Source organism: Microcebus murinus, chromosome 10, assembly GCF_040939455.1.
Source record: "Microcebus murinus isolate Inina chromosome 10, M.murinus_Inina_mat1.0, whole genome shotgun sequence".
NCBI lineage: Eukaryota > Metazoa > Chordata > Mammalia > Primates > Cheirogaleidae > Microcebus > Microcebus murinus.
In genome coordinates this window covers 100,320,922-100,346,971 of record NC_134113.1, presented here as the reverse complement: position 1 = coordinate 100,346,971, position 26,050 = coordinate 100,320,922, and the positions used below count along the sequence as shown (strand labels likewise).

The 26,050-nt window shown below is 36.4% G+C and overlaps 1 protein-coding gene across 3 annotated transcripts in view; it reads right to left on the bottom strand.

Annotated features, from left to right (window-relative positions):
• Positions 1-20,812, bottom strand: part of DCP1B (decapping mRNA 1B) — a 59,673-nt gene extending 38,861 nt beyond the window's left edge. The window contains exons 1-3 of one of the 3 annotated variants that reach the window (XM_076007802.1): positions 20,502-20,812; positions 14,104-14,144; positions 9,769-9,896 (exon numbers count right to left, since the gene is read on the bottom strand). In XM_076007802.1, the coding sequence (XP_075863917.1) occupies positions 9,769-9,896; positions 14,104-14,144; positions 20,502-20,651 (319 nt within the window). In that variant the 5' untranslated portion in view covers positions 20,652-20,812. The remainder of the gene's footprint in view (positions 1-9,768; positions 9,897-14,103; positions 14,145-20,501) is intronic. The other 2 variants (XM_012747233.3, XM_076007803.1) reach the window with 2 other exon arrangements.
• Positions 20,813-26,050: the final 5,238 nt, after the last annotated feature.

Here is a 26,050-nt window from a genome sequence, read left to right as displayed (position 1 = left end):
GATTTCAATTCTTTAAAAAATTGTTAAGGTTTGCTTTATGACCCATGATAAAGTTTATCTTGGGGAATGTTTCATGTGCACTTGAGATGAATGTGCATTCTGCTGTTGTTGGGTGGAATTTATATAAATGTCAATTGTGTTGAGTTACTTGATAGTGTTGTTCAGGTCTTTTATTTCCTTGCTGTTTTCTGGTCTCTTGCTCTGTCAATTACAGAAAGTGGTGTACTTAAGTCTCCACGTATAATCACAATTTTTTTTAAAAAAAACTTCTCCTTTCAGTTCTGTCACTTCTTGCTTTACACATTTTGAAGCTCTGTAGTTAGGTGCATACAAATTAATAACTTATTATGCCCTTTTTGGAAGAATTGACCCTGGTATCATTATGTAATGTCTCTGTTTATCCCTGGTAATTTTTTTTGTTCCAATGTCTACTTTGTCTGAAATTAATCTAGCTACTCCAGCTTTCTTTTCATTAGTATTTGCATGGTATATCTTTCTCCATCCCTTTACCTTTAACCTACCTATATCATTACATTTAAAATGAGTTTCTTGTAGAAAGCATATAGTTGGATCGTGTCTTTTTAATCCAATCTGATGATCTTTGTCTTTTAGTCAGTATATTTAGACCACCTACATTTAATATAACTACTGATACGATTGAATTTGGATCTACCATTTTATTTTTTGTTTTATGTTTATCTCCCTTGATTTTTGCTCTGCTATTATCCCCTTTCTTGTCTTCTTTTGGATTATTTGAACTTTTTAGTATTCTATTATAATTTATCTATTGGCTATATCTCTGTATTTTTTTAATGGTTGCTCTAGGAATCAAAATATACATATCTAACTTTTCACAGTCTACTTAATTTTACCACTTCAAATAAAATGTAAAGTCTTTACAACTATATAAGTCCCTTTACCCACCTCTTCTTGTTATAGTGTTACATGTATCACATCCATATACGCTGAACACCTTCCTGACAATGTTATAATGTTTGCTTTCAATGGTCATAAGAACTCAAGAAGAGTAAAAAGTAAGTCTATCATAATTACTTGTGCATTTACTATTTCTGTTGCTCTTACTCCATCCGGCAGTTCCACCTTTCCCTTTGATATTTCCTTCAGTCTGAAGAACTTCTTTTAGCATTTATTCTAGAGCAAGTCTTCTGGCAAATAATTCCTTCTATTTTACCTTATCTGAGAATTTCTTTAATTCACCTTCATTCCTAAGATATTTTTGCTGGATAGAATTCTGTGTTGATAGTTCTTTTTTTGTTTGCACTTTAAAATGTTGCTCCACTGTTTTCTGGCCTCCATGGTTTCTGATGAGAAATCTGTAATCAGGCCGGGTGTAGTGGCTCGCATCTGTAATCCTAGCACTCTAGGAGACCGAGGCAGGTGGATCGCTCGAGGTCAGGAGTTCAAAACCAGCCTGAGCGAGACACCATCTCTACTAAAAATAGAAAGAAATTAATTGACCAACTAAAAAATATATATGCAAAAAATTAGCCAGGCATGGTGGCACATGCCTGTAGTCCCAGCTTCTCGGGAGGCTGAGGCAGTAGGATCACTTGAGCCCAGGAGATTGAGGTTGCTGTGAGTGAGGCTGATGCCACAGCACTCACTCTAGCCTGGGCAACAAAGTGAGACTCTGTCTCAAAAAAAAAAAAAAAAAAAAAAAAGAAATCTGTAATCATTCAAAACATAGTTCCCCTATATGCAATGCATTGTTTTTTCTCTGGTTGCTTTCAAGATTCTTCTTCTTTTTTTTTAAATCTTTGTTTTTAAGCAGTTTGATTATAACTAAACGTCATAATCATGGGAATAGTTTTCTTTGTTTTTATCCTTTTGGGGATTCACTGAGTTTCTTTAAAAGCTATATATTGTTTCTTTCACCAGATTTAGAAAGTTTCCAGCCATTATTTTTTCAAATATTTTTTCTTTATCAGTCTCTTTCTCCTCTTATTAGATTTAAATGACACAAATTTAGACCTTTTGATATTGCCCCACAGGCTTCTGAGGGAGGCCCTGTCCAATTTTTTAAATCTTTTCACTCTATATTCTTCAGGTCTGAAAATTTCTATTGATCTATGTATGACTTCACTGACTCTTCTTTCCTCTGTCCTCTTCATTCTGCTTTCAATGAATAGTGTATTGTTTAGTTCCAAATTTTCCATTTGGTTTTTTTTTCACACTTATTTCTATGCTGACAATTTCTATCTTTCCATTTATTTCAAGAGTGTTCACTTTTACCTCACAGAACATGGCAATAACTATCTCAATGCCATTGTCTTATAATTCTAACATCCAGATCATCTCTAGATGGCCATCTGTTGACTGACTATTCCCTTGAGAGTTGGGCATATTTTCTGGTTCTTTTCATGATTAATAATTCTCAATTGTATCTGGACATTTTGATTATGTTGTGAGACTCAAGGTCCTCTTATAATCCTCTACAGAATGATTTTATTTGAGAAGGCAATCAATTTGGTTAGGTTTAGATAAGAAGCTCTCTCTTGCTTTCTGAGGGTGATGGTTCCCACATCAGTTCTGTTTTCAAAGGTGTTTGGGTCTGCCCCTTACTCTGGAATTTGAAATACTGGTTTATATTGTTTTCAAAGCTGTTGCTATGTTTCTTTGCTCTGTTACATGTATATAGCTCATGGGTGAGCCCAGGACTTGTGTCAGTTCATACACAGAATTGGGGTATCTCCTTATCCAGCTTTCTCCTCTAAAATCTCCCCTACTCTCCAGCTCTCAGGGGCCCTTTTTCCAGTCTTTTGGCTAGAAAGTCAGGATTTGTCTCAGAGATTTAGCCCCTCATACCATCAGGCAGTCAGTGCAGTAAGAGAAAAGAAAGATTAAAATATATAATGGGATTTCCTCACCCTTTTCAGACCACAGGGGCCTTTGTTCCCAGTTCTTCTAGCAGACACAGGCTCTTTCTTGGGATTTTAGGGGCCTGTGCCACTTCCATCACCACCACAGTGGCAGTTCAGCTTTGCACTGCAACTGTCTTCAGGGTAGGCATAGAAGAGAAAAAGAGAGGGGGAAAAGAATGAGGGGAAGACTTCTCCCACTTTGTGGCTCATAGGGGTCTATTTCTCTGGTCTCCAAGTTAAAAAGAGGAGTTCCTCTCAGGTTTTATTGTTTTTGTCCGCAGTTCTGTGACTTGGCCAATCTCGGGTCAAAGCTAGTAGATAAAGGAAGAAAGACTAAAGCCAGGAAACTTACTATCATACTAGTTTTTCTTCAAGTTCTGACTCCCCTCCCCCCCCCCCAGTATGCCTGTTATTTCCTTTCAGAGCCCTCAGTTAGTTGCTTCTGTGATCTGTCCAGAACTTTTATTTGTAACCAGTGGAAGAGATATATTGTGGTGAACTTACTCTATAAGTTTTGGATGATGCTAGAAATTCAACCCATCTTTGCTATGAGGTGTTATAAAGCACCCCAAGTAACATGTAATGAAAGCCTGAACTGGAATGTAAGTGGAAATGGAAAGGAAAGACCTGTAGAAGCACTCCAGAACTGAGAATTAGCAACTGGCTGTGAAGGCTTCAAAAAGTTTACTTTACAAAAACCAACTTATAGGAACTGCTAACTTACAAATGATTTGTCAATATAAATGAGCACTAGAAGTTCTCTGCTCTGCTGCTGAGGAAGTTATACTCTTGGAGTATACACAGTTTTACTCTTAAAAGAATTTTCCTACAGAAATAATGCTATATATGCTAGTACTGTATTTTGTATTTCTATCATTATTATACTAGTATGCTATTTTTAGATGTACACTGGAGCTAAAAAGGCTTTTGTGAGTTGACTTAGAAACCTAGCCACCAACTAAAATATTGTTTTTATGAGGATGCATTTTGATATTCAATTATATTTTTAATTTAATTTTTATCAAAATAATACATGTACATAATTTTAAAAGTTAAATAATGTTATAAAGTTTATAATAACAAATAGGATTCTTCTCTAGCCATCCCATTCTTGATTACTGCTCCCTAAAAGTAACCTTAATTATATCTAGGATAGTTATTTCTGCTCTCTATTTCTCATCCAAGTTTTCTTCTGGTATTTAAATCTTTTTCCATATATCATGTATATACTACTTCTTGCTTTGTAAAGTTGATTGAGGAGGATTAGGATCAGTTCTCTTACAATACACACAAATTCACACATTGCACACACAATTTCCCCCATCCTTTCAATATAATTATCATCCCCTTTCATATTGTTTTTGTAATTTAACTAGTACTATGATCTGCAGAGCCACATGGTGTATACTATGATTACATCTCCCTTCTTGTACAGTATTTTGTTTTCCTGGGAATTAAGAAGTAACTTCTTTTGTTTTATCCCCCTTCTTAGTTTTTAGTATTCCTTATATGATCACCAAACTCTCTTAAAAAGTAATTATAAATATCCCAATAGATTCAAAGTATCAGTTGTACATTTTTTCTTGGATACCCTTCTTGAAGCCTTCGTCCTTTAACTTTAATTTAGACTGACTGATGTCTAGTTGCACAGACCCTATCCACTTGCACAGGGGTCATTATGAGACTCTTCTTCATCACTGCTCTCAAAATTCCTTTACCTCCATCTATGTTTGGACTTCCCTCCTGGATGGTTTGTGTATAATCATCAACAGGCCAAGTTATACTGCAGTAACAAATGACTCCAAAATCTGAATGGCTTACAATGACAAAGGTTTATTGCTTGTACATAATACATGTCCATCATGGGTCACTTTTACCTCTATACTATGTTATCTTTATTTGAGCACCCAGGTGACAGAGCAGCCTCTTCCTAGATCACTGCTGGTCATCTGGCAGAAGGAAAAAAATGCTCGGTGAATCCTGAGCTAGCTCTTAAAATATCTGCTCAGAAGTGACTCATATCACTTTCACCCATGTATCTGGCGAAAGCAATTCATATAGCCATTAACTTGCATTCAACAGGGTGAGTACATAATATTCTCCTGCAGGGGCCGGGCGCGGTGGCTCACGCCTGTAATCCTAGCACTCTGAGAGGCCGAGGCGGGTGGATTGCTTGAGGTCAAGAGTTCAAAACCAGCCTGAGCAAGAGTAAGACCCCGTCTCTACTATAAATAGAAAGTAATTGGCCAATTAATATATATATAAATAAATTAGCTGGGCATGGTGGCGCACACCTGTAATCCCAGCTACTCAGAGGTGAGGCAGTAGGATTGCTTGAGCCCAGGAGTTTGAGGCTGCTGTGAGCTAGGCTGACACCACGGCACTCACTCTAGCCGGGGCAACAAAGCAAGACTCTGTCTCAAAAAAAATAAAATTCTCCTGCAGGGTGGGACAATGGGGGGAGGAACCAAATCATATATCAAGTCCAACAAGAACTAAGCAGAAATATATACTCTTTTGCAGGGAAGAAAAGTTAATAATTATGAACAATAAAGCTATCATAGCACATCTTCCTCTTTTTTGCTTATTCCATCTTCTTCATTAAATGCATTCTATACCCTTATGGGTTTATGTCTTTTTTATTTCTTTACCTTCATTTAAATAGAATTTCAGGAGAACCAGAGGAGTGTGCCGCATCTGCCATGTTTAACCAAAAGTCCATCAACCAATCACTTTAAAAGGGAACTTTTAGAACACAGCCTATTTATAAGATAGGGGCTACCTGTAATTGTCATTTTCATTTGGTATGCCATTTCCATTATTTATAAAAGTTTTTGCCAGATCCTACAAATGGCAATAAAGGACTTAAATTGTTATTTATTTTTAAATACAAAACCACCTGATATATTAATAGTAAATTCACTTTAAAACTTAGTAGGAGTTTTCCAAAATAGCTTTGATCCTAGATACCTTGATTTTGTCTTTTCTGATTTGGTCTCAACTCCAAGCTTATGTCTGCAAATGAACTCAAACATCTGAAAAGAATTTCATTCTAATCTTACAAGCACCAATAATAATATATTCAACATATCAGCTTAGCTCTGAAATCTCCCTGTCATTCTTGTCCGTAACTTAAGTATTATATTTGGGAAAATACATCTCTAAAATTTATTTCCATGTACTAAAATCATAATTAGTTGTGAAATAGAAAACACAGTAAATAGTTAATATAGGGGAATAATATAAAAGAAGTGGTACAATTCAGCTTTTCATTAGTTTTTATTTGATCTCCTCTCGAATAACTGAGATATTCTTGAATCTCAACTTTAAAAAGAAACTTGCTTTTTAAACTTTTGAGTGTACGTTAAAAACATTAAGTATTTCTTGCCCAGGCATGGTGGCTCATGCCTGTAACCCTAACACTCTGGAAAGCCAAGGCGGGAAGATTGCTTCAGTTCAGGAGTTCAAGACCGGCCTGAGCAAGAGTGAGACCCTGGGTGTTATGGTGGGCACTTGTAGTCCCAGCTACTCGGGAGGCTAAGGCAGGAGGATCACTTGAGCCCAGGAGTTTGAAGTTGCTGTGAGCTACAATGATGCCACTGCACTCTACCCTCTACCCAAGGCAACAGAGTGAGACTCTACCTTTAAAAGATGACATATTTCTTAAAAAGTAAACTTTGCTCAAATGCATTATTCACTGATAGTACTTCACTGCTTGGGTACTGCCTGGGGTCCTGAAGTTAGGCTTTCTTAGTTCAAATGGTGTTTCCATCTCAAAATACTCATGGACTCTGGTATATTACTTAATCCCTTTAAGTTCAGCACCCTCATTTATAAAACAGGAATAACGTACTTCCAAAAAAAAAGTTATGAGAATTAGATGTGATAATCCCTATAAAACCTTAACATGGTGCCTGGCAGAAAGTAAATGCTCAGTAAATGTTTGCTGAATAAATGAACGATTGGATTTTTTGCCCTAACTTTAACAGCTATCTTATTTACATTTAAAACTTAATACGTCAAACTCCATTACAACAAAGTTTAGGACTATAGGCCCCTTTCTGTAATAATATAACCTATTTTGTGCTTGATCAAAATTCAAAGTTACTTTATTTATCAAGCATCTTTTTTTTTTTTTTTTTTGGCTAATTAAACAGTTTGGGATTTTTTTCTTCTCTTCTAAATTCATCCAGCTCAAGACAGGGATAATTGTATCCTCAGACACCGATTTTTTTTTTTTAACCCAATGAATCTAGAAAACTCTGTGAGAAAACCTACCACAGACCTGTATCAATTCTACCTCTGTCTCCTTGAAATGCCCAAATATGGCCTATGACACACATAGGCCAATGTGAAATATCAAGACCATCTCAGAGATTCTTGACTAGACGGATCTTGAGAGCATAGAGCCTTCTTAAAAAACCAATCCCGAGTGAAGCTGAGTTCCTTGTCCAAAGAATAGTAATCTATATGTCATCAGAGAATATGTAAACCAATACAACTATTATTTAACATATATGAATTATATAGAAACATTTAAGAGGTATCTGAGACTGACAGCACCTGTGGTAAACCCTTCTGTGTACCTTTGATGCCAGGTATTGAAAAGGCTTTTACAAATAAGTAACCTAACACCAAATGACTTTTGCTGCAAAGGCAATCAATATCAGATATTGAGAGAAAAAAAGCAAAATGAACCCAGAAGAGTAAGTAGACCCATTCATTCCATTCCATTTTTTGTTGTTCAACTGATTTCATTTCCTTTTTATGGGAATTCATTAGAAACATTTTAATATGCATCCAAAGGCTACCTTCAATTTGTATCCATGTTTAATAGTAGAGAGACCAGTACAGGCGGTGTGGAAAAAGCAATGGAACTGAAATGAGAATCTGCAGGTTTGTATACTGTCTGCCACACCTTACCAAGTCCCAGCTTTCTCATCTGCAAAATGGCAGTGAAAATGTCTATCCTATAAAGTTGTGATTATTAAATATGGTAAAATAAATGAAATGATTATTAAATATGGAAAAATAAATGAAACTAAAACAGCACCATTCAGTAGAAATCTAAGGTGAATCACAATTGTGAGCCACATATGCAATTTTAAATTAAAAAATACAAAGAAGCAAGTGAAATTAATTTTAATAATATATTTTATTTAACCCAATATATCCAAAATATTATAATTTCAACATGTTAACCAATATAAAATTAATGAGGCTTTTTAAAACATTCTTTTTCTTTTTGTACTAAGTCTTTGAACATCAGTATATATTTTAAATTCACAGCACAAGTCAACTCAGACTAGCCATATTGCAAGTGCTCAACACCACAGGTAGCCAGTGACTATCGTATTGGACAACATATACCTAGAACCAAGGGGAGGCTTAATATATGTTTATTAGATCTAAATAGTATTTCTTATCAGATAAACCCTGTGGAACTTATGAAAGTCATTTTTAAAATCAATGGGTTTGTAAAAAGTTTATATTTTTATATTTTTGGTATAGTACTTGGTATAATATATAATAGGAATTTAAAATAAAGTATTATCTATACTAACTAAACCAAGTATTTAACCAAATAAAAGCAACCAAAATGATTATCATAGGTCACTAATATTCACTTATTCTATATTAATTTTTGTGGCTTTTTAAATTAGGATTTGAATTATATATTAATTTGACATAGAATATAATAATCTCAAAAAAGAAAATAAAATCTGACACAACTGTAAGCATACAAACAATTCAAACTATAAGCTACAAATGATAAAGTATACCTTCCAGCAAAGAAATAGGAAAACAGAAAATTTCTCTACATTGTAAAACTTCCCATTTCACAGGACCTACCATTAGTAAGTCATGTCACAATTTTAATAACTTTCTTTTTTTTCCTCCCATAAATATTTAACTGTATTTTCTAAATAATAGGATGGCTGCCTAGCATATAACTTAATTATGTAATATAAGTAAATATGCATTAAATATGCACTGTCAAATATTACTTGTTAAAACTGCACTGAATGGTATACAGTAGGCAAATTCTTGTATCTTAAGTTCAAAGAGTAGGATGAAAACTGTATAGAAAACTTTCCTTAACTGCAAGGTCTTTTGAAAGCTATCCACAAGGCACAAGCGCATGTGTACACACACATGTTTGTATATTGAGTGGCATGTTCTTGTTTTTGTGTATGGAGATGCTCCTGAAATTGATATATTTTCATCAGTCTTTCTCTGGGGTACGCAACAGTCAGCACAAGTGGTCAGATAAAGTATGACAATAAAATGGAGAAAGAATACTAGATAGGTGACTGCTATCTCATTTCAAATCTGACAAGGACCATTTAGTTACCTACTATATCTTCAGCATTACAAAGGGTTATGAAATTCTTAATAACAAAAAGAAATTTTCTGGATTTTGATTTTTCACTTTCTTTGTATTCAAAAGATGGCACTTCTAGAATACAGACCCTCTCCCTCCAACACTTTATCAGAACATTCAGCCGGAAGAGATAAAGAAAAAGTGCTACTAGCCGAATCATTAATTTGATGTTCAGTGGCACCACTTATGTTTCTCTGCAGTCTCCTGACCAACAATTCGCCTCAACCAGCCCTGCTCAGGCTTAAGATCAATGATAGCTTTACACTACAAATTAGTAAAGCTGAAGACAGCGTTTAAAGATATATCATCATATTCATACTCACTTGAACTTTTCCAAGGAAAAGCTATTCCCTCAATTAGGCATGCAATCCCCAAGCTAACAAATGCTGACCTCTGCAGTCACTGATACTAAACACAAACACAAAGGCATACACTATACAATTTTAAACACTGGGCCAAACTTCAGAGGTAAAACTACTCAATGTATTAAGAAAGACTCACATCTGGCATTTCTGTAGAGAAGGAAAGGGTCCTGGAGTTGGAAATCCAGGTCTTTAGTAATGGGCTCTGTCCTATTTTCCATGCTCAGCCTATTCATAATGGTGAATCCATGCTTTGGAGAAGCAGACCTAAAAATTACAAAGGGTTTAAATCAAAAGACAATTGCTTAGTACGCTACACTTTCAGTCAACTAACTACATTCTGATGTGTCTCTCCAACTTTTTCTATGTATATACAGCTTTGTACAAGCAGACTGTACACATATACATCAATACTTTTTTTTTACCATTGGCATCATTTCTGTACTAATTTACATGTAATACAGCCTGATTGTCACAATCATTCCTTTGGTAAAATCGAGTCATACTTCTTTAACTATGTGTGTGTGTGTGTATCTTATTTCCCTACCTAGGCTGTAAATTCCTTTAAGCAGAGATGGAATTACATTTTATAACATTACTGACAGATAACTTTTAAAGAATCGTGGTTGTTAATATACAGTGTACATCACAATTATACAAAGAAAATAAGGCCAGGCGTGGTGGTTCACGCCTGTAATCCTAGCAATCTGGGAGGCTGAGCCAGGTGGATTGTTTGAGCTCAGGAGTTCAAGACCAGCCTGAGCAAGAGCGAGACCCCATCTCTATTAAAAAATAGAAAGAAATTAGCTGGACAACTACAAATATATATAGAAACTTAGCTGGGCATGGTGGTGCATGCCTGTAGTCTTAGTTACTTGGGAGGCTGAGACAGGAGGATTGCTTGAGCCCAGGAGTTTGAGGTTGCTGTGAGCTAGGCTGATGCCACGGCACTCTAGCCTGGGCATCAAAGTGAGACTGTCTCAAAAAAAAAAAAAAAAAAAAAAAAGAAATGAAACAATGCTGGTCAATAAACTTGTGAGAATGTAAGTATAAGCTAAAAGTTTATGTAACTGTGCAAAGGGCAGATAATTTGTTTTCCTCAATATAAGGCAAACAGCTTCATGTATAAACTACTGTAAAAGTTTTTCTCCATAAAAATGTGGCAGTTAGTGACTTTTTATTTTCATTTCATTCAATAAACCTTGAATGCCTCCTCTGCCAGGCAGAAGACCCAAATTATGTGGACTATAAACTCAAACAACTCCACGTGCATTTGTCTACCCTTGGATTGCAGTCATACAGTAATTCAACTGTGCCACTTCTGGTGACAATGAAACACCACACACCCCACCACTTACACACTGAAACTGAAACAAGCAGAATTCATTTATTTAAACTAGATGCTAGGTTGCTCATAACACAGAAATGTTATGAGCAACAGGAAGAAAAGATGTTTATTCTTAGTTTTACATTACCTCTAAACGGCTGATGCTGACAAAGAAGTTAAATACAGCTACATTACCACTGACAGGATTTTCTTTTGAAACCTTCCATTTAACATTGATGGAAGGCAATCCCTGCCTAGCTTATTTTAAAAGGAGGTAAAGTGGTAGTAGGCATATGATAAATACCAGAAATAATCATGATAATCATTTCAACTTAAATTCAGAGGAAGAATGAAAACGTACTCCTGAAGAGCTGTGTTTAAGGGTCCTCTTAAGTGTCAAGTTCAGAAATCACCAGCGGGTGTCTCTATGAACTCTTTATTACAGAAAGACATAGGAGGAAATAAAGTAAAGAAATGATTTTTTAAATGAGATTAAATGTTTTTATACAAGAAGCAGGATTTGATTCTTCATGTATTTCATTGTCAAGACAAGATCTCATGTCTTTAATAGTATAGGTGCTATACCATCTCATAATTTATAAAACAGGCCCGGGGATAAATGTGCCAATTGCTCTAAAGCAACTTCTACAGAAGTAAAAATGTATTACTGGCAGCTCCATTACCAAAACTCCCTTTTGATTTTTATGTGCTTTCTGTCATTCTATTCTGAGGAAAGACCTCAACATACTAGAACCTGGTGGTGGTAGGAGGGTTGCAGGGGAGGAGGGAGGCATCATATTCTTGAGGAGTTAGATTTGGGGAAGAGATTAAGAAACAGGGATGGATTTTTTTTCTTAATTTAATGGTTTGTTTCATTGATAGCTCCATTAGCAGCTTAGTGGGTATTAAGAAATACTTGAAAATAAAAACCTACATTTGGTTTGGGTACAAAAGAGAAAATATTTGTATAATTGTTACTCTTCCGTATTTAAAAAAAAAACAACACCAAAGATTCCCCAAAACAATCATTAATACATATTAATACATCTTTTCTTCCCCTTATCAAAAGAAGAACAATGCTTGTTGTGAGAAATGAATGAGAATGCATCCTGTGTGCTTGGCACACAATAAAGTTCAATCATTTGGTTTTCTTTTTATACTTCAGAATTCCCAAGAGCAGTCATACTCTGCTGAATAAATTCACTTGGTGGCATGCTCTGGTGCTTTGAATGTTTGGGAAAATAACGTAGACTAATATACCAATGGTTCCAGAAAAGCACTCCCACTGCTTTTCTGAGACTGGGAAGAATCTGACCTCCTTGTCACTCACCAAGTCCGCTGGCCTCATCATCCGTTCTTTCCCTCCCATTCCACTGCTGCCTCCACTGGAACAGAACTTCCTTCCCGTTGCTAACCTCCATCATTCTACTGTGCCTACAACAGGCCTCTTTATCCTTTTCTAGTCCTGCTTTTATCTTCCTAGCTGACTAGTCTCTACATCCTTGAGGGCCCTAAACCCAACTGTTAGCTGGTATCAGTTTCGTCGTTACACACACTCCTTCAGAGAACACGTTCTCTCCTGGTTTCAACTGACAAATCACTCCAAACTCTACCATCAGGGCCGCCCGACCCTTCCTGGCTGGATACCTCCACTTGAATGTCCTGCTACCACTCCACAATCATTACTTCAAAATAAGATGAAAACTTATCCTCAAGCAAGATTCTTGACCTCCACTTCCCATCTTTCTAATCCATCAATGCTTTTGTCATTCTGTCAGTGTTCCATATTCAAAATATTAATGTTACTTTTAATTTCACCATTCCTTTATACATGCAGTCTTTCTATGCTCTTTCCATTTCAACTTCTATCATTCAAGTCCAAACTCTCACCATATCATATCTTCTCCACTGCAATAATCTTTTCAATGTCTTCCCTAACTCCAATGTCTTCCAGAACCAATGCACCCTCATGTTAATACATTGATCTTCCCCATACATTTTCTCCTAACACCATCACTCTCTCAGTCATAAGCTGTCAATGTCTCCCTACTGCTAAGAAAATAAATCACAGAATCCCTAGTCTGCCATTCCAAGCCAGCAAATCTCTTTGCCCTTGTTAACTAATATAAACCAATATAAATACTCTGTACCAGAGTTGTTTTCCTTACTCTCCCTGTATCACAGGAGGTTCTATGTCCTGCTTTGCCATTCTTCCTACTGGGACTGCCCTTCCCGCCCCTCTGTGCAAGGTAAGTTCTACCTATTCCTGAGGCCCAACTCAAGACCCTTCGTTCTATAAAGGCTTCCACAATCACAGCAGCCCATTCATTGCTCAGCACTTGGGATAGTCTATCCTGAACTATATTTTAAATGTGAATATATGTGTAAAGAAAATATTGTATGTGTGTGTGTGTGTGTGTGTATGTATTTCCTGTCTTCCCAGTGAAACTGTACCCCTAAAAGGATTTGTATTAGGCCTTTGTATTTCATCTTTGCACCCCCATTGCAGGTGATGGGCTTTAGCTATGACATTTTATTTGAATGTTTATGTGAATAATAAGTTTAGATATCGAGCCAATATACATATTTCTCTGCATGTACTTGTGATGTTAACAATCTCTGATTAAAAAAATGACTAAAAACATGAGTTTATTAAATCTATCCTAAAACATCTTCTATTAACTAGACAATGCAGGACTGAAAGACATCTTCAATTTTGGATCATGTCTTTTTAAATAGTCAAGGATGGAGGAAAGATGATCAATAAAACCCTTTTCAAAAAATTGATTAAATATTATAATATTCTTCATAGTGTTCTAGCTCCTTGCCAATGCATTATATTCAAGAACTCTGTACCATTCACTTGAATCAAAGGATAAATATTTAATACTATTTTAAACAGAACGCAAAGGTTTAAGTGCATCTACACTGAAGCTTAAATTATATTCTGAAATTAGTATTCACGAGAATATACCAGGTGACATTATTCAGCATTCCCTTCCTAGTGTTAACTAATAATTTCAAACTATGATTTAGTTCTTTTACTTCTCTTTGAAATAAAACTGCACTTGAAGAAGAGTGACACAACTAAGCTAAAATATTATTCCGAAGACTGTCAGTTTCTTTATAAAAGTAAAATACTCTTACCTTGTATAAACAAACAAGGTTCCTTCCACATCAGTCTTCTCCTAAAAAATAAAAACAAAAAACACAACATATGTATGTTCTCTTCATTCACAGAGGTAGAGAACATAAACTTCTTCTAGAATAGTAATCATATCCAACTTCAAGTAGGTGAAACTGCAATGGGCCAAATACTCACAACATGGGAGTTATTCTTAGGAAAAGGAGAAAGCAGGTTCTAGGCCCTAACTGTGGCTCCGCAGATTAAGCAGCAGGAAGCAGTCTTTTTTCTGTCATTTACAGAATAAACCATCATTACCAAATACAAGGATAGCGACACACCTCTAGCTGAAACAATTAGAAAATGAGTGTGCCCACCGATTTCATGAGAAAGAGATGACAGCAAGTGTGCTGCCTTTTCCTTTGTCCACCAAATTGGGTACATGGCAAGCCGTAGAAATCACTTGTGTCTGCATTTCATTACCCTTCACTTTATTTTGGGGGTTCATTTTCTTTTGCCATATCTTGTCACTCAGGACAGCAGATGATCTGCCTATAACTTTACTTTGAATACTAGACACAGAGGACAACAATGCCATAGAGTTCTCAGATGAATCCATCACCTACTTGGTGTGGAATATTTAGAGTCAAGTTCTGCCCCAGGATCTCTAAAATAAAGTTAGACAGAAATATTACCAAGTTAGGATTCAAGAAATGTGCCTGAGAAAATCTGGGGGAGGTAGTAAACTTAAAATGATAGCTCAGTTAGTTCATTTGGCATTTCTTTTCCATTTCTCCAAAGGCAGGAACACAGGCACTGAGGATAATATTCATCAATATCATGCATACTAATATATTTATATATATATATTTCCATATCAGACTATAATTCAGAATTTAAAATGTATTTTTGTTTTTTACATGGTTTAATTTCAGCATTCTATTTAAACTCCCAATATTTTATTATTAATACCTATTACCATAATCATTCAAAATTTTAGTACTCTAATTTTGGTGAAAAATAATCTTTAAGAAAAAAGGTGTAACATTAAAATAACTTTTAAAAGGCATACAAAAAATTAAAAGCATAATCCTTTCAAACACTCAAGCAATTTCAGCAATTTTCTTGTTCACTTTAGTTCAGTGGGTCTCACAGTGGGGTCCCCAGAGCAGCAGTATCAGCATCACCTGGAATTTAGAAATGCAAATTCTTGGGGCCCCTGCCCAAACCTACTGAATCAGAAACTTGGGGGTGGTGCCTAGCAACCTGTTTTTTATTAAGCTGTCCAGGTGATTCTGATATATGCTAGTTTGAGAACCACTGCCTTAGTCCAATAACATATTCTCTGCCCATGAAATTATATTAGGAGTCATAAAAACAAAATCCATTATGGTACAAATCATATCAAACTATCAGCAAACATTGTTTTTTAAGAGTAAATGGCTACAAAAAATATTACTTACTAACAAAAATTTTAACCTCAAGACGTTTATTACAGAAATAAAGAATTTATAAGAGTTAAAACAATTTTAGCGAGTCTTTTCTCTAACATATAAGCATAGTTAAGAAAGTCAAGGAGTTCATGCTTAAACTGGATTTACTATGAAGTCTGTATAAATCACTCCAACGAATGAAAAGTGACCTTACTTTTCAAATGTGGCCCATCTGCCACCGTACTTTGAAAAATATTCTGAGGCAAAATGAAAAAAACATATACAGAAACATTACTTCTTATCTTTCTTTGGGAACAAACATGGTTAATTCCTACCTGTTGAGAAATCTAGTATATCCTGAGTGTATTTTAGGCACTAAGAATTACTTAAACTCAAATCACCACGGTATCAATCATTAAGAAAATGGTTACTATGCTACAATAAATGCTACCCGGTCTAAGAACTTGTGGGTGGGTGTCCTTAAAGTTTAATCAGTGCAGTCAGAAGTATTTATATGAGTCCACAAGCCTTTAAGAATAAACTTGTAAAAACAAAATACTTGGCATTATCCATTACATGGACAGGAAACTGAAGCCAAGATACAGGTGATGGAACTAGGCCTCTGAAGAAGCTCTGTCATTCTCAGTCAGCATTGTCAGTCTTACCACAAGGTCAAAACACTTGCCTGTCTTCTAATATTTGACCTTGGACTGTTTTACCTTAGCAATCCAAGTCAGGATACTTGTATATATCGATACATATAAAGCTAAATAGCTTATGACATGTTTCCTTTCTTCCTTGATGTAACAGAAATTCCCTTTTCTTAAAAAAAAAAAAAGTCCTTTTATGCCACATTTTAGTTCTCTAAAATCCAGAATCAGAAATGTACAAGGCATGCTTCTTCTAGAATTATATTCTAACTCATAACAAGCAATTCCTAAAACTGAGATTTTTCTTTTTTTCTTTTTTTTCTTTTTTTTTTTTTTTTTTGAGACAGAGTCTCGCTTTGTTGTCCAGGCTAGAGTGAGTGCCGTGGCGTCAGCCTAGCTCACAGCAACCTCAAACTCCTGGGCTCCAGTGATCCTCCTGCCTCAGCCTCCCGAGTAGCTGGGACTACAGGAATGCGCCACCATGCCCGGCTAATTTTATATATATATATATCAGTTGGTCAATTAATTTCTATTTATATTAGAGACGGGGTCTCGCTCTTGCTCAGGCTGGTTTTGAACTCCTGACCTTGAGCAATCCGCCCGCCTCGGCCTCCCAAGAGCTAGGATTACAGGCGAGAGCCACAGCGCCCGGCCTAAAACTGAGATTTTTATCTAACATTACACACACACAAAATACCAGTTTGTTCCAAGAAAGAAATTGTGTTTCAGTAATTATAATATGGGACATGGAGTGGGCTTCTTGCTAGATCATACGTGGCTAATTAGTTTATTATTCTATGTCTCAGTTTCCCCAATGAAAAGAAATAACTAGCCTACACCACTCAGATCTTCTGATGAAAAATCATATTTTTAAGTGCTCTATGATACCTGGATAAAACAGGCTTTGAAAACATAAATTTGCTCACAATGGCTGAACCAGCTCAAATTCATGCATTTTCCTAGTCCCTCCACAGTTATCTAAGGGTAATCAGATATTTTTTTCTTATTTCTGAGCAAAGTCCAGGGTAGGGGGTATAGGGAATAATTAAAACAAGATTTTCTTCCTTTTTTTTTTTTTTCAGACAGGATCTCACTTGGCCCAGGCTATAGAGTACAATGGCATCATCATGGTCCACTGCAACCTCAAATTCCCGGGCTCAAGTGATCCTCCTGCCTCAGTCTCCCGAGAAGCTGGGACTATAGGTGCATGCCACCACAAGTGGCTAATTTTTCTATTTGTTGTAGAGATGGAATCTCCCTCTTGCTCAGGCTGCTCTTGGAATACTGACCTCAAGCGATCCTCCTGCCTCAGCCTCCCGAAGTGGTAGGATTACAGGCATGAGCCACCATATCAGCCTAAAACAAGATCTCATTAGATCTTCCTTAGATCCTCCAAGTAAGGACAACTTTTATGTTAAAGTATTAGTTCACAATCTTGAGGCATTTCATCTTAAATTTTAAAAGTACATTTTAATGATTTAATATTACACTCAATTATAAAATCTAACAAGTGCTAAAGAAATAAGCTCAAAATTCAAAATAACAAAATGGAATATAAAATAGTACTGTTTTGCAAATTATTGGGACTCAGCAGTTTGACACTTTTGAAACAACTCAAAGCAATGTCTATTTTACTTATTATTCTAAGTTAAAATAATCAAAAATAGGTTTCAATTTATCCTTCCAAATCTGTCTCTCTGAAGCTTCCAACAGGATCAAATGTCTAGGCTTCATTATCCAGAGGTTTTGATGTAGCAGTTTGTATTTTTTAAAACTCTTGAGTTATTCTGATACACAAAAAACTACCAGTTAGAAACACAGGAACTAGTCACTTTAAGGCAATTTTCCAAGCTCAGCACATTTGACATCTGTGGCCAGATAAATCTTTGTTGGGGGGGTCTGTCCTGTGTATTGTGGAATGTTTGGCAACAACCCTAGCCTCTACTTTGTAGGTGCCAGTAACACCCTCCCCCAGCCAGCGTGACAACTAAAAATGTCTCCAGACACTGCCAAATGTCACCTGAGGGCAAAATCAACTCCAGCTGAGAGCCACTGCTTTAAAGACTAAGAGGTGGAAAATACAAAGGGTATACTCTTCAACTGAAGTAGATATTGGGAGGGAGCAGTCTTAAGATACTGGCAATGGGGAATTCCTATTCCAGTCATGACATAATCTTCCTTAATCCTTCTTTAAAGCAGTCCATTCTCTGTCTACCTTTCATTCCTAATTTCTCCTCCTCTGAATGCCTGAAGTCCTTCATCATCTATTTTCAGTGCAGTAAGAATCCCCCTTTGACATCTCACCTGCCTTCTTGTAAATACATTCTCATTCTTTATAAAGAACATTTATGTTATAAAGAAAATTTTATGTTCCTTATACTTTGGTTAGGTTTACTTTCAAATGGCTCCCATCTAGAGACCCTGAGTATGGAGATGGTGGTGACAATTTGTTAGCTTCCAGCAACTGCTCTGCAGCTGAACTAGGTCTCTCTCTCTCTCTTTTCCTGGCTACCACAGCCTTGAAGATTAGTACTTTGAAATAATGACCTTTTCCTGAATGAATTATGTCCTGTCTGAAGGCAACAAGTCCAGGAAGCAGGAAAACATAACTCCTATAAATAATGCATTGTAACACTTCTGCTTCTTGATAAGGGTTTTGTTTATGGGCTTCACTGGATATCTAGTAAACCTCTGTAACCATTTTATAGGGTATCTATCACATAGATAACTGTCAAAGCCTATAGGAAACAACTGTTATTCAAGAGAAATGCTCTACTCTGTATATTAACAATTTCTCAGGATTCTCCAGATGCTAATCCTCTTGTCAAGTCAGTTTATATCTCTGGTCCTTATCTATCACAGAATTACTTTTACAGAATATGACATTATACCTTTGGCATTTTTATATAGAGCAATAAAACATCCATATGTAGAATGTCTTTATATATATATATATATATATATATAATTTTTAAATACCACGGAGGAAACTGTCCACTATGTTGCTCAATGTTCTGCATATTAAGAACCCAGGCGATAAATTCCCTCTGGAAACTGGGGGAAAATAATCTCTCTCTTGATCAAGTGATACACTTCCTATTACAGAACAACGAATATTAAAGAGCTCTTCCTGTTTTCCTTTCGGGTTTGGCTACTAAGAGAGCAGACCTAAATTCTTTGCCCCATTTCAGTAAATTTCCTCAGTTAAGAACTTAGGGCAAAACTCCTCTCTTCTATCCCATTTTTGCTTCTTTATCTATGTGTTTTTGTGTTAATGATTTTCAAGTGAAATTTTACTACAGGCTGCTGAAAATCCATACTAGAGATAAGGAGGCTTATGAATGTAGATTAAAAAATGTATGGATTTATTTTTTAAGAATTTTTTATGTTAAAAAATGTATGGATTTATTCAAGATGGATGTTTTCTTTAAGTTATGATGTTTATGGATTTGGAGAACACATAAAAAATTCATCTGAAATCCATTCATGCAGGTTAGTTTCTTTTGCTGTTTTGCAACTTATTTGAAAACAATGGACAGATATCATATGTAATAATATGACACAAATTGGACAGATGAACACTATGTGGGACAAAAATCACTATGAGGAAAGAAATAAAATTACATCTCTCTACATTCAAGTAGGTGAATTACAAAATTACATGTAGCAATTCCTGCAACAGTACTCTTCAAGTGTCCTTTGTTCCTACCCCATTCTAATTGTGAAGAAAATTAAACTTCATTCCATTACTATTTACTGGGACTCTGCTTTGAGAAGAGCACTAAAATAACTCAGCTCCCAAATGAACTCCATTATCAAACCTGGTACACTCAGCTCCATTTTGTCCTTTATTTCTCAGTGTTGGCTCTTTTCTTGGTGTTTTCCCTGAGCTTACAACTTCAGATTTCTCTCCTTCTATCAAGGTTTGATTTTTCTTCGTCCCATCTAAGACTGATGTTCCAGAACCAGAACTCTCCACTTTTATTCGTCTCCTATCCCTGCCTCCTTTAGAGCCACTGTTTTACGGTAACAGAACTCTGCTTCATTTTCTCGGAACACTTGTCTTCCGGCCTCAAGGCATCCGGTCCTTTCTTTCCTTCAGCTCTCAGGGTCCCGTACCCGTTCGGTCTGGGCTCCCAACGCGGGGTATCTTAGTCTTCCCCAACTCGAGGTGGTTGCACAGTCGGCCTCCCCCCCAGAACACCCGGGTCCAATCTCCACACCTTCGGCCGCAGGCCCCATCCACCCCACTCCAGGGCATCAGCTCCCCTCCCCCGTCTGACCACCCCCTCCCCACCCCAGCCATGGTTTGGCCGACCCCATCGCGTCCGCACGCACCCACTCGTTGGCCCGATGGCCGAAGGTGTACAGAGCCACCTGGCTGGCCACGTCCACGATGCGGTTGATATAGGGGTCGTGGCGCTGCAGGGCTGCTAGGCTGATGTCGCGCCCTTTCCCCACCAGGCCGTCCGCCGCCACGGAGGCCATCTTCCCTCCCTCCGGGACATCAACACAGGGCTCTCGGAAGGCATTCCCAATGGATCGCAGAACGAGCGAGCCGCCTCTCCACCGACAATCCGCCGTGACCGCAACTCAGGGAAGCCTTCCGGCTCCAGCCGCCCCGGCCCTCCTCCTTTTCCCGCCGACGGACGCAAGGCATCACTAATCGACGGTCGCGCCCCCGCCGCTAAGGATCGTTGCCAGTGGCAACGATAAGCCCGAGCTTGCCCCCTTGAATCCTTTTTTTTCTCTAAGGGTTTTCTTGTTCCTGCTTAAGCCTTAGAGCTATGCGCGCAGTAGAATTTCCCTCTTAGATGTGTTCGACGTCTTGGCATGTCTTTTCTTGGCGCTTCAGTTATCAAAAACTTAATAACTGTGTAGAGAAAGACAACTGTGATTTCTGAGAGCGTTAACACCCAGTGGTTCTCAAAGTGTGGTTCTGGAACCCCTTGGGCGTTTCTGAGATTATTTCAGGGGAATCTGCAAGGTCAAAACAATTTTCACGACAATGCTAAGACTTACTTTGACTTGTTCCCTGTGATGACATTTGCAAACTGGTGGTTAAAGTGCTGGTGGCTTAACCGGAATGGAGGCAGGGCACCAAACTGTGCTGCTAGTCAATGGATGCTTGGCTGCCCGCCTTGCCATTTAGGGAGGAAGTTAGAGCAGCGTCAGTTGAGAGTGTTCTTGATAAAGCAGTAAAAATGATTAATTTTATTAAAGTGTAATCCTTGGGTACACTTCTTTTACTATTTCGTGTGAAAATAAAAGTAAGTATGTACAAAGCACGTGGGCTGCATACCAAAGTGCCATATTTGTCTCCGGGAAAATACTTCTGTGCTTGAGTTGTGAGCTGAGTTAGTATTTTTATTTTTATTTTCACGAAACACTATTTTTACTTGAAAGAAAGATGGGCAAATTATGGTTATTCAAACAGGTATTTGACAAATATTTTTTCAAAAATAAATAAAATATACCTGTCACTTCCAAGAAAACAAGGAACAATTATTATTGCCAATGATAATTTTTGTGCCTTCAAGCTGGAATTTAGAAAACGTGTATCTGCTGCTATGAGCTTGACTGCTTCTCAATACCTAAAGTCTTTTCTGATGAGATCAGTGGTGGTATTGAATGCAATTTTTTAAAATGCTGTATAATGGAAAGTGTTAACATCTGAAAGATCTGCTTAACTCCATGACCCAATATATTTCCAAATGACTGATGTCTGATGTTACATAATCATGCATTAGTAAAAGATCCATTCACGGACAAGGTAGACTAAATGGATTTTAATGTAACATAGTATGAAAAATTAATAGATAAGATTTCAGGTAGCACATTGCAACTGACCTTTGAGAAACTACCACTTGTCAAGTTTTGAACTATTATCCAAGAATATCCAAAATCATCCAAAAAGGCCATTGAAATACTCATCCTTTTTCAACTACATTCTCTGTGTGAGGCCACGGTTTCTTCATATAGGAATACTTCAAACAAAGCACAAATAGCAACAGATTATAGGCAGAAACGGCTATGAGAGTCTATTTGTCTTCTATTAAGCCAGAATTTAAAGATATTGCAAAAATGCAAAATAATACTATTTTTCTCACTAAATTGTTTTTTGCTTTGGAAAAAATTATTTTTAATAAAAATATATTATTTATTTTACATTTAATAGCTTTATTGTTATATTTTAAATAAATGAACAAGTAGTCTTTATCGCTTTTAATTCCCAGCGGGGTAAATATAGAAATAGCTATAACTCACATAAACAAAAGTTCTTTGAAGGAGTCCTCAACAGTTTTTAAGAGTGTAAAGGGGTCTTGAGACTAAAAAGTTGAGAATTACTGACCTAAACCATTTATATAGCATTAAATATTAGAACAACTGTGCAGAACCTTACCCACATTCATGAACTCTTATTTGACAAAGAAATATCACAGATATGGCTCATGTGGCCTCTCAAAGTAATAAACTGTTATGTAATCCTTGCAGTAACAATGTTAATTTTGTTGAAATTCTTGGTTAAACTCCATTTTGAATCCTCTGTCCTATCAACTTCAACCCTAACTTCCCAATGAGGAAGAATACAGCACTGGCTTCAAACTTTTTTTCACTGGGAACGGGCTCATTTGCAATCTGAGCCAGAACATATGTTTATATATTTATATCTGATAGTAACTAAAAGTTTCATAAAACAATACTAAGTGATATAGACAGGTTCACATATATTTACATATATGTTTCCTTTTTTAAAAGGCTAGTTGTGACTCTCTTGTTTGATTTCATGACCAACTAATGGATTGTAACCTGTAGTTTGAAAAACATAGAACTACAGCAAATGAGCCACCATGCAAAGCTAACTAGACAACTTCCCGTTATTCCACTACCTTGTTTCCACTTGCTGACCTCTCTTTGCTGTTGATCACATATGTGCTCTAAAAACAAGTTTAATTTGTAATATGAGCAATGAAAAATTTTGTGATTAACTCTTGAGCTAGTCTCACACTATCTTACTTGATTAGCTGTTCTAATTTTGATTGTTCAATGTGGCCGCAGATTCTACTTTGCATCTCCTTCACACATATAATGGGGCATTGCTTTATTTCCCCCCAGCTTTTGCCCATTAAGTTCCGTGATCCCTACACAGATCATTTCCCTCCTGACTTTTCAGTCTTCCCCTCTTTAATATGTAAAGAACAAATCCTGGCACCCAAAGAACAAATTGCTTTGAGCACAATAGACAACACAGGCAATATGGTGGGGGTGGGGATTATAATATCTTAAATATTCATAAAACAAAAATGCCCTATAGTCTGAATGACCTGAATGACCACAATCGTAAAGCATTTATGGAGAGCCCACTAGGTGAAATTCATTCATTCATTCTTCATGATTTATTATTGCTTGTGTGTCTGTGCTGAAATTTTAGGGTCATATCATCCCTAGTCCCTGATCTCTCTAATGAGTGAAATGAACATGCTGTTTGTTATCCTATTTACTGGTAGATACACATATGTGATCAGCACACCAATATGATTCTTAGTAAAGAAGAGTCAATTTTTCATTTCTGTTTAGAGTAAATGAAGGAAATGACCCATCTTCTATGTCAACATTCTTGTATCTGAACTGTTTTCTCTCAAGCATCTTACACATTCCCATCTTTGTTCCTTTGCCCATGTGTCCCCTTAGCCTAGAATGGCCTTTTCTTGGAAAATTTACCTCCTACCTTTTTCTCCCATACAATCCTTCTTCCTATGAATCCTTACTGCACTCTGTTGCTATTTTTCTTGTGATACTTAATTCATTTTATCCTGAATTAGAGTGATTTATTTATTTAATAGGTTACATATCCCCCCTCCCACATTTTAAAAAGGACAAAAAAATGAGTCATTGTAATTAAAGAGAATTGGTACAGAAAATCTAGTCTGAAGATAGTTATTGCAATTGAACAACAAATTTACCTTTGAGTGTCTTAACAGACAAGCAAAAAGGAGGAATTGGTAAATTACACAAGTTTTTTTTTCATGTGCTCGTTTATCACCTCTGTAGTCTCCCTTGCACTTGGTCCAATGCCTTGTGCATAAGGAAAATTCAGGAAATGCTTATTCTATTGAACTCAACCATGAGTCAGTTGGATTTACTCATGTAACATCAGCATTTTGTTAAGAGCTTATGATTTACAGAATGTTGAAACCCAAGCTGGGTTTAAAGAGCATACAATAACAAGGCCTGGTCTTTCAGTGTGTACATTCTAAGGAAGATATAAAAAAAAATAAAGGTTTTGGGTTTATAACTTTCAATATCATTAAAAAAAAAAACCCCCAAACCCTTGAAGATTAGAAATCACACTCAGGAAAAAAAGAAATAAATAATGTTGCAATGATTTCTGCATTGCTGTACTGTTCATTTCTCTGGCCCACAGAGCTTTCTTCCGTTTCTTTTTATTCTTCTTTTTCCAAAGAGTTAAAACTCTGACCTTCTAATGATGCCAGACTTCTGCCTATTTTCTATTTGAATAATCTGTGTTTGTAAAACCAGATCATCATCACTTATCCAAATATACTAAGTTGCAGGCCCAATAGTAGTAAAAGACTATTTCAAATAGGCAAAATCTTTTTTAATCCATGTAACTTCCATTTCTGTTGGCTTCCATGGTGCTGGCATACTTCTACTGTGTTTCCATAAGCCTCATCATGAGACTTTGAACAAATATTGGTGACTTAGATTTCAGGATTATTGTATAATTGTCATTATGAGATTAAATATGTGCTAACACTTGCTTTTATGAAGTTGGAGACTGCAATTTAAAACAAGTTTGTAAAAAAAAAAAAAAAACAAGTTTGTAGTGAGGTAAAAAATAATTTCTGGGTCTGGGATTTTTATACCATGACTAAGACAAAATTTACCACCTAATCATTCAAGTTGATTCTAGGAAGACAGTATGTGTAAATTGTTTGAAAATCAGGGTATAACTGAAAACTGTTTGGTTTTGTAGCCATGAATGAATGTTTGTACACAAATATAGACTGACTCTGTATGTCATAATAATTTTAAAACACAAATACAGAGTCAGCTTTATTAGTACTTTTTTCTTTGTTGTGTAAAATACCCTCTAAGTTTTGCATTTATCCTGTAGTAGATTGTGTTAGAATGGAGGGGAGGAGAAGAGCTTCCAGGATGCCCCTAGGAACCTGTGATTCTGAAATGATTTAAACAGCCTCTGCTTGTGCCATCTGTGTGAGTTGCCCTTTTTGCTAGGAGTTTTATTCCAAAGGATGATAAAAGTGAAGAATTAACTCTCTCCCAGCGGAGGAAAACAGTTTGAAGCAGTGTGTTCTCAGTTGTTTTCAATGCATGGTTCATTAATTTTTTAAGCAGCAGACCACAGTAGAAAGGGCACCCCCTAGAAAGGGAAACCACTTTAACCTCTTTGTGTGTGACCTTCAACAAGTGACCCCACCTGTACCTTGGGGATCATAATATCTGCCCTACGAATTTCTCCAAGTAAATGAAATCAAGTGAGAAAATGTACCTGAAAAACCTTTGCAACCTGTAAAATGTTCTGCAAATGAAAAAAACCAAAACTATTATTATTAGGAATTATACTATCACTGTCTTCTTCATCATCATTGTTAGTTTCATTATCATTATTATTTCTAATAGAAGCCCAGAAGGGATACTTCTAGTCTAATTACCCAACGTTCAAATCATCTCAACAAAGTTCCGCATAAGTGACTAAGAACATATTAATTCCCAGGGCAGCTCATGCTCAATATTTTTTTCCTTTTTTCTCCCCCAAATATTTTTAGAAGGTAGTGGATACAAGCTAAAACATATTTACCAGAAATTTCACAGAAGAAGATATAATGTAGGAGACATAGCTC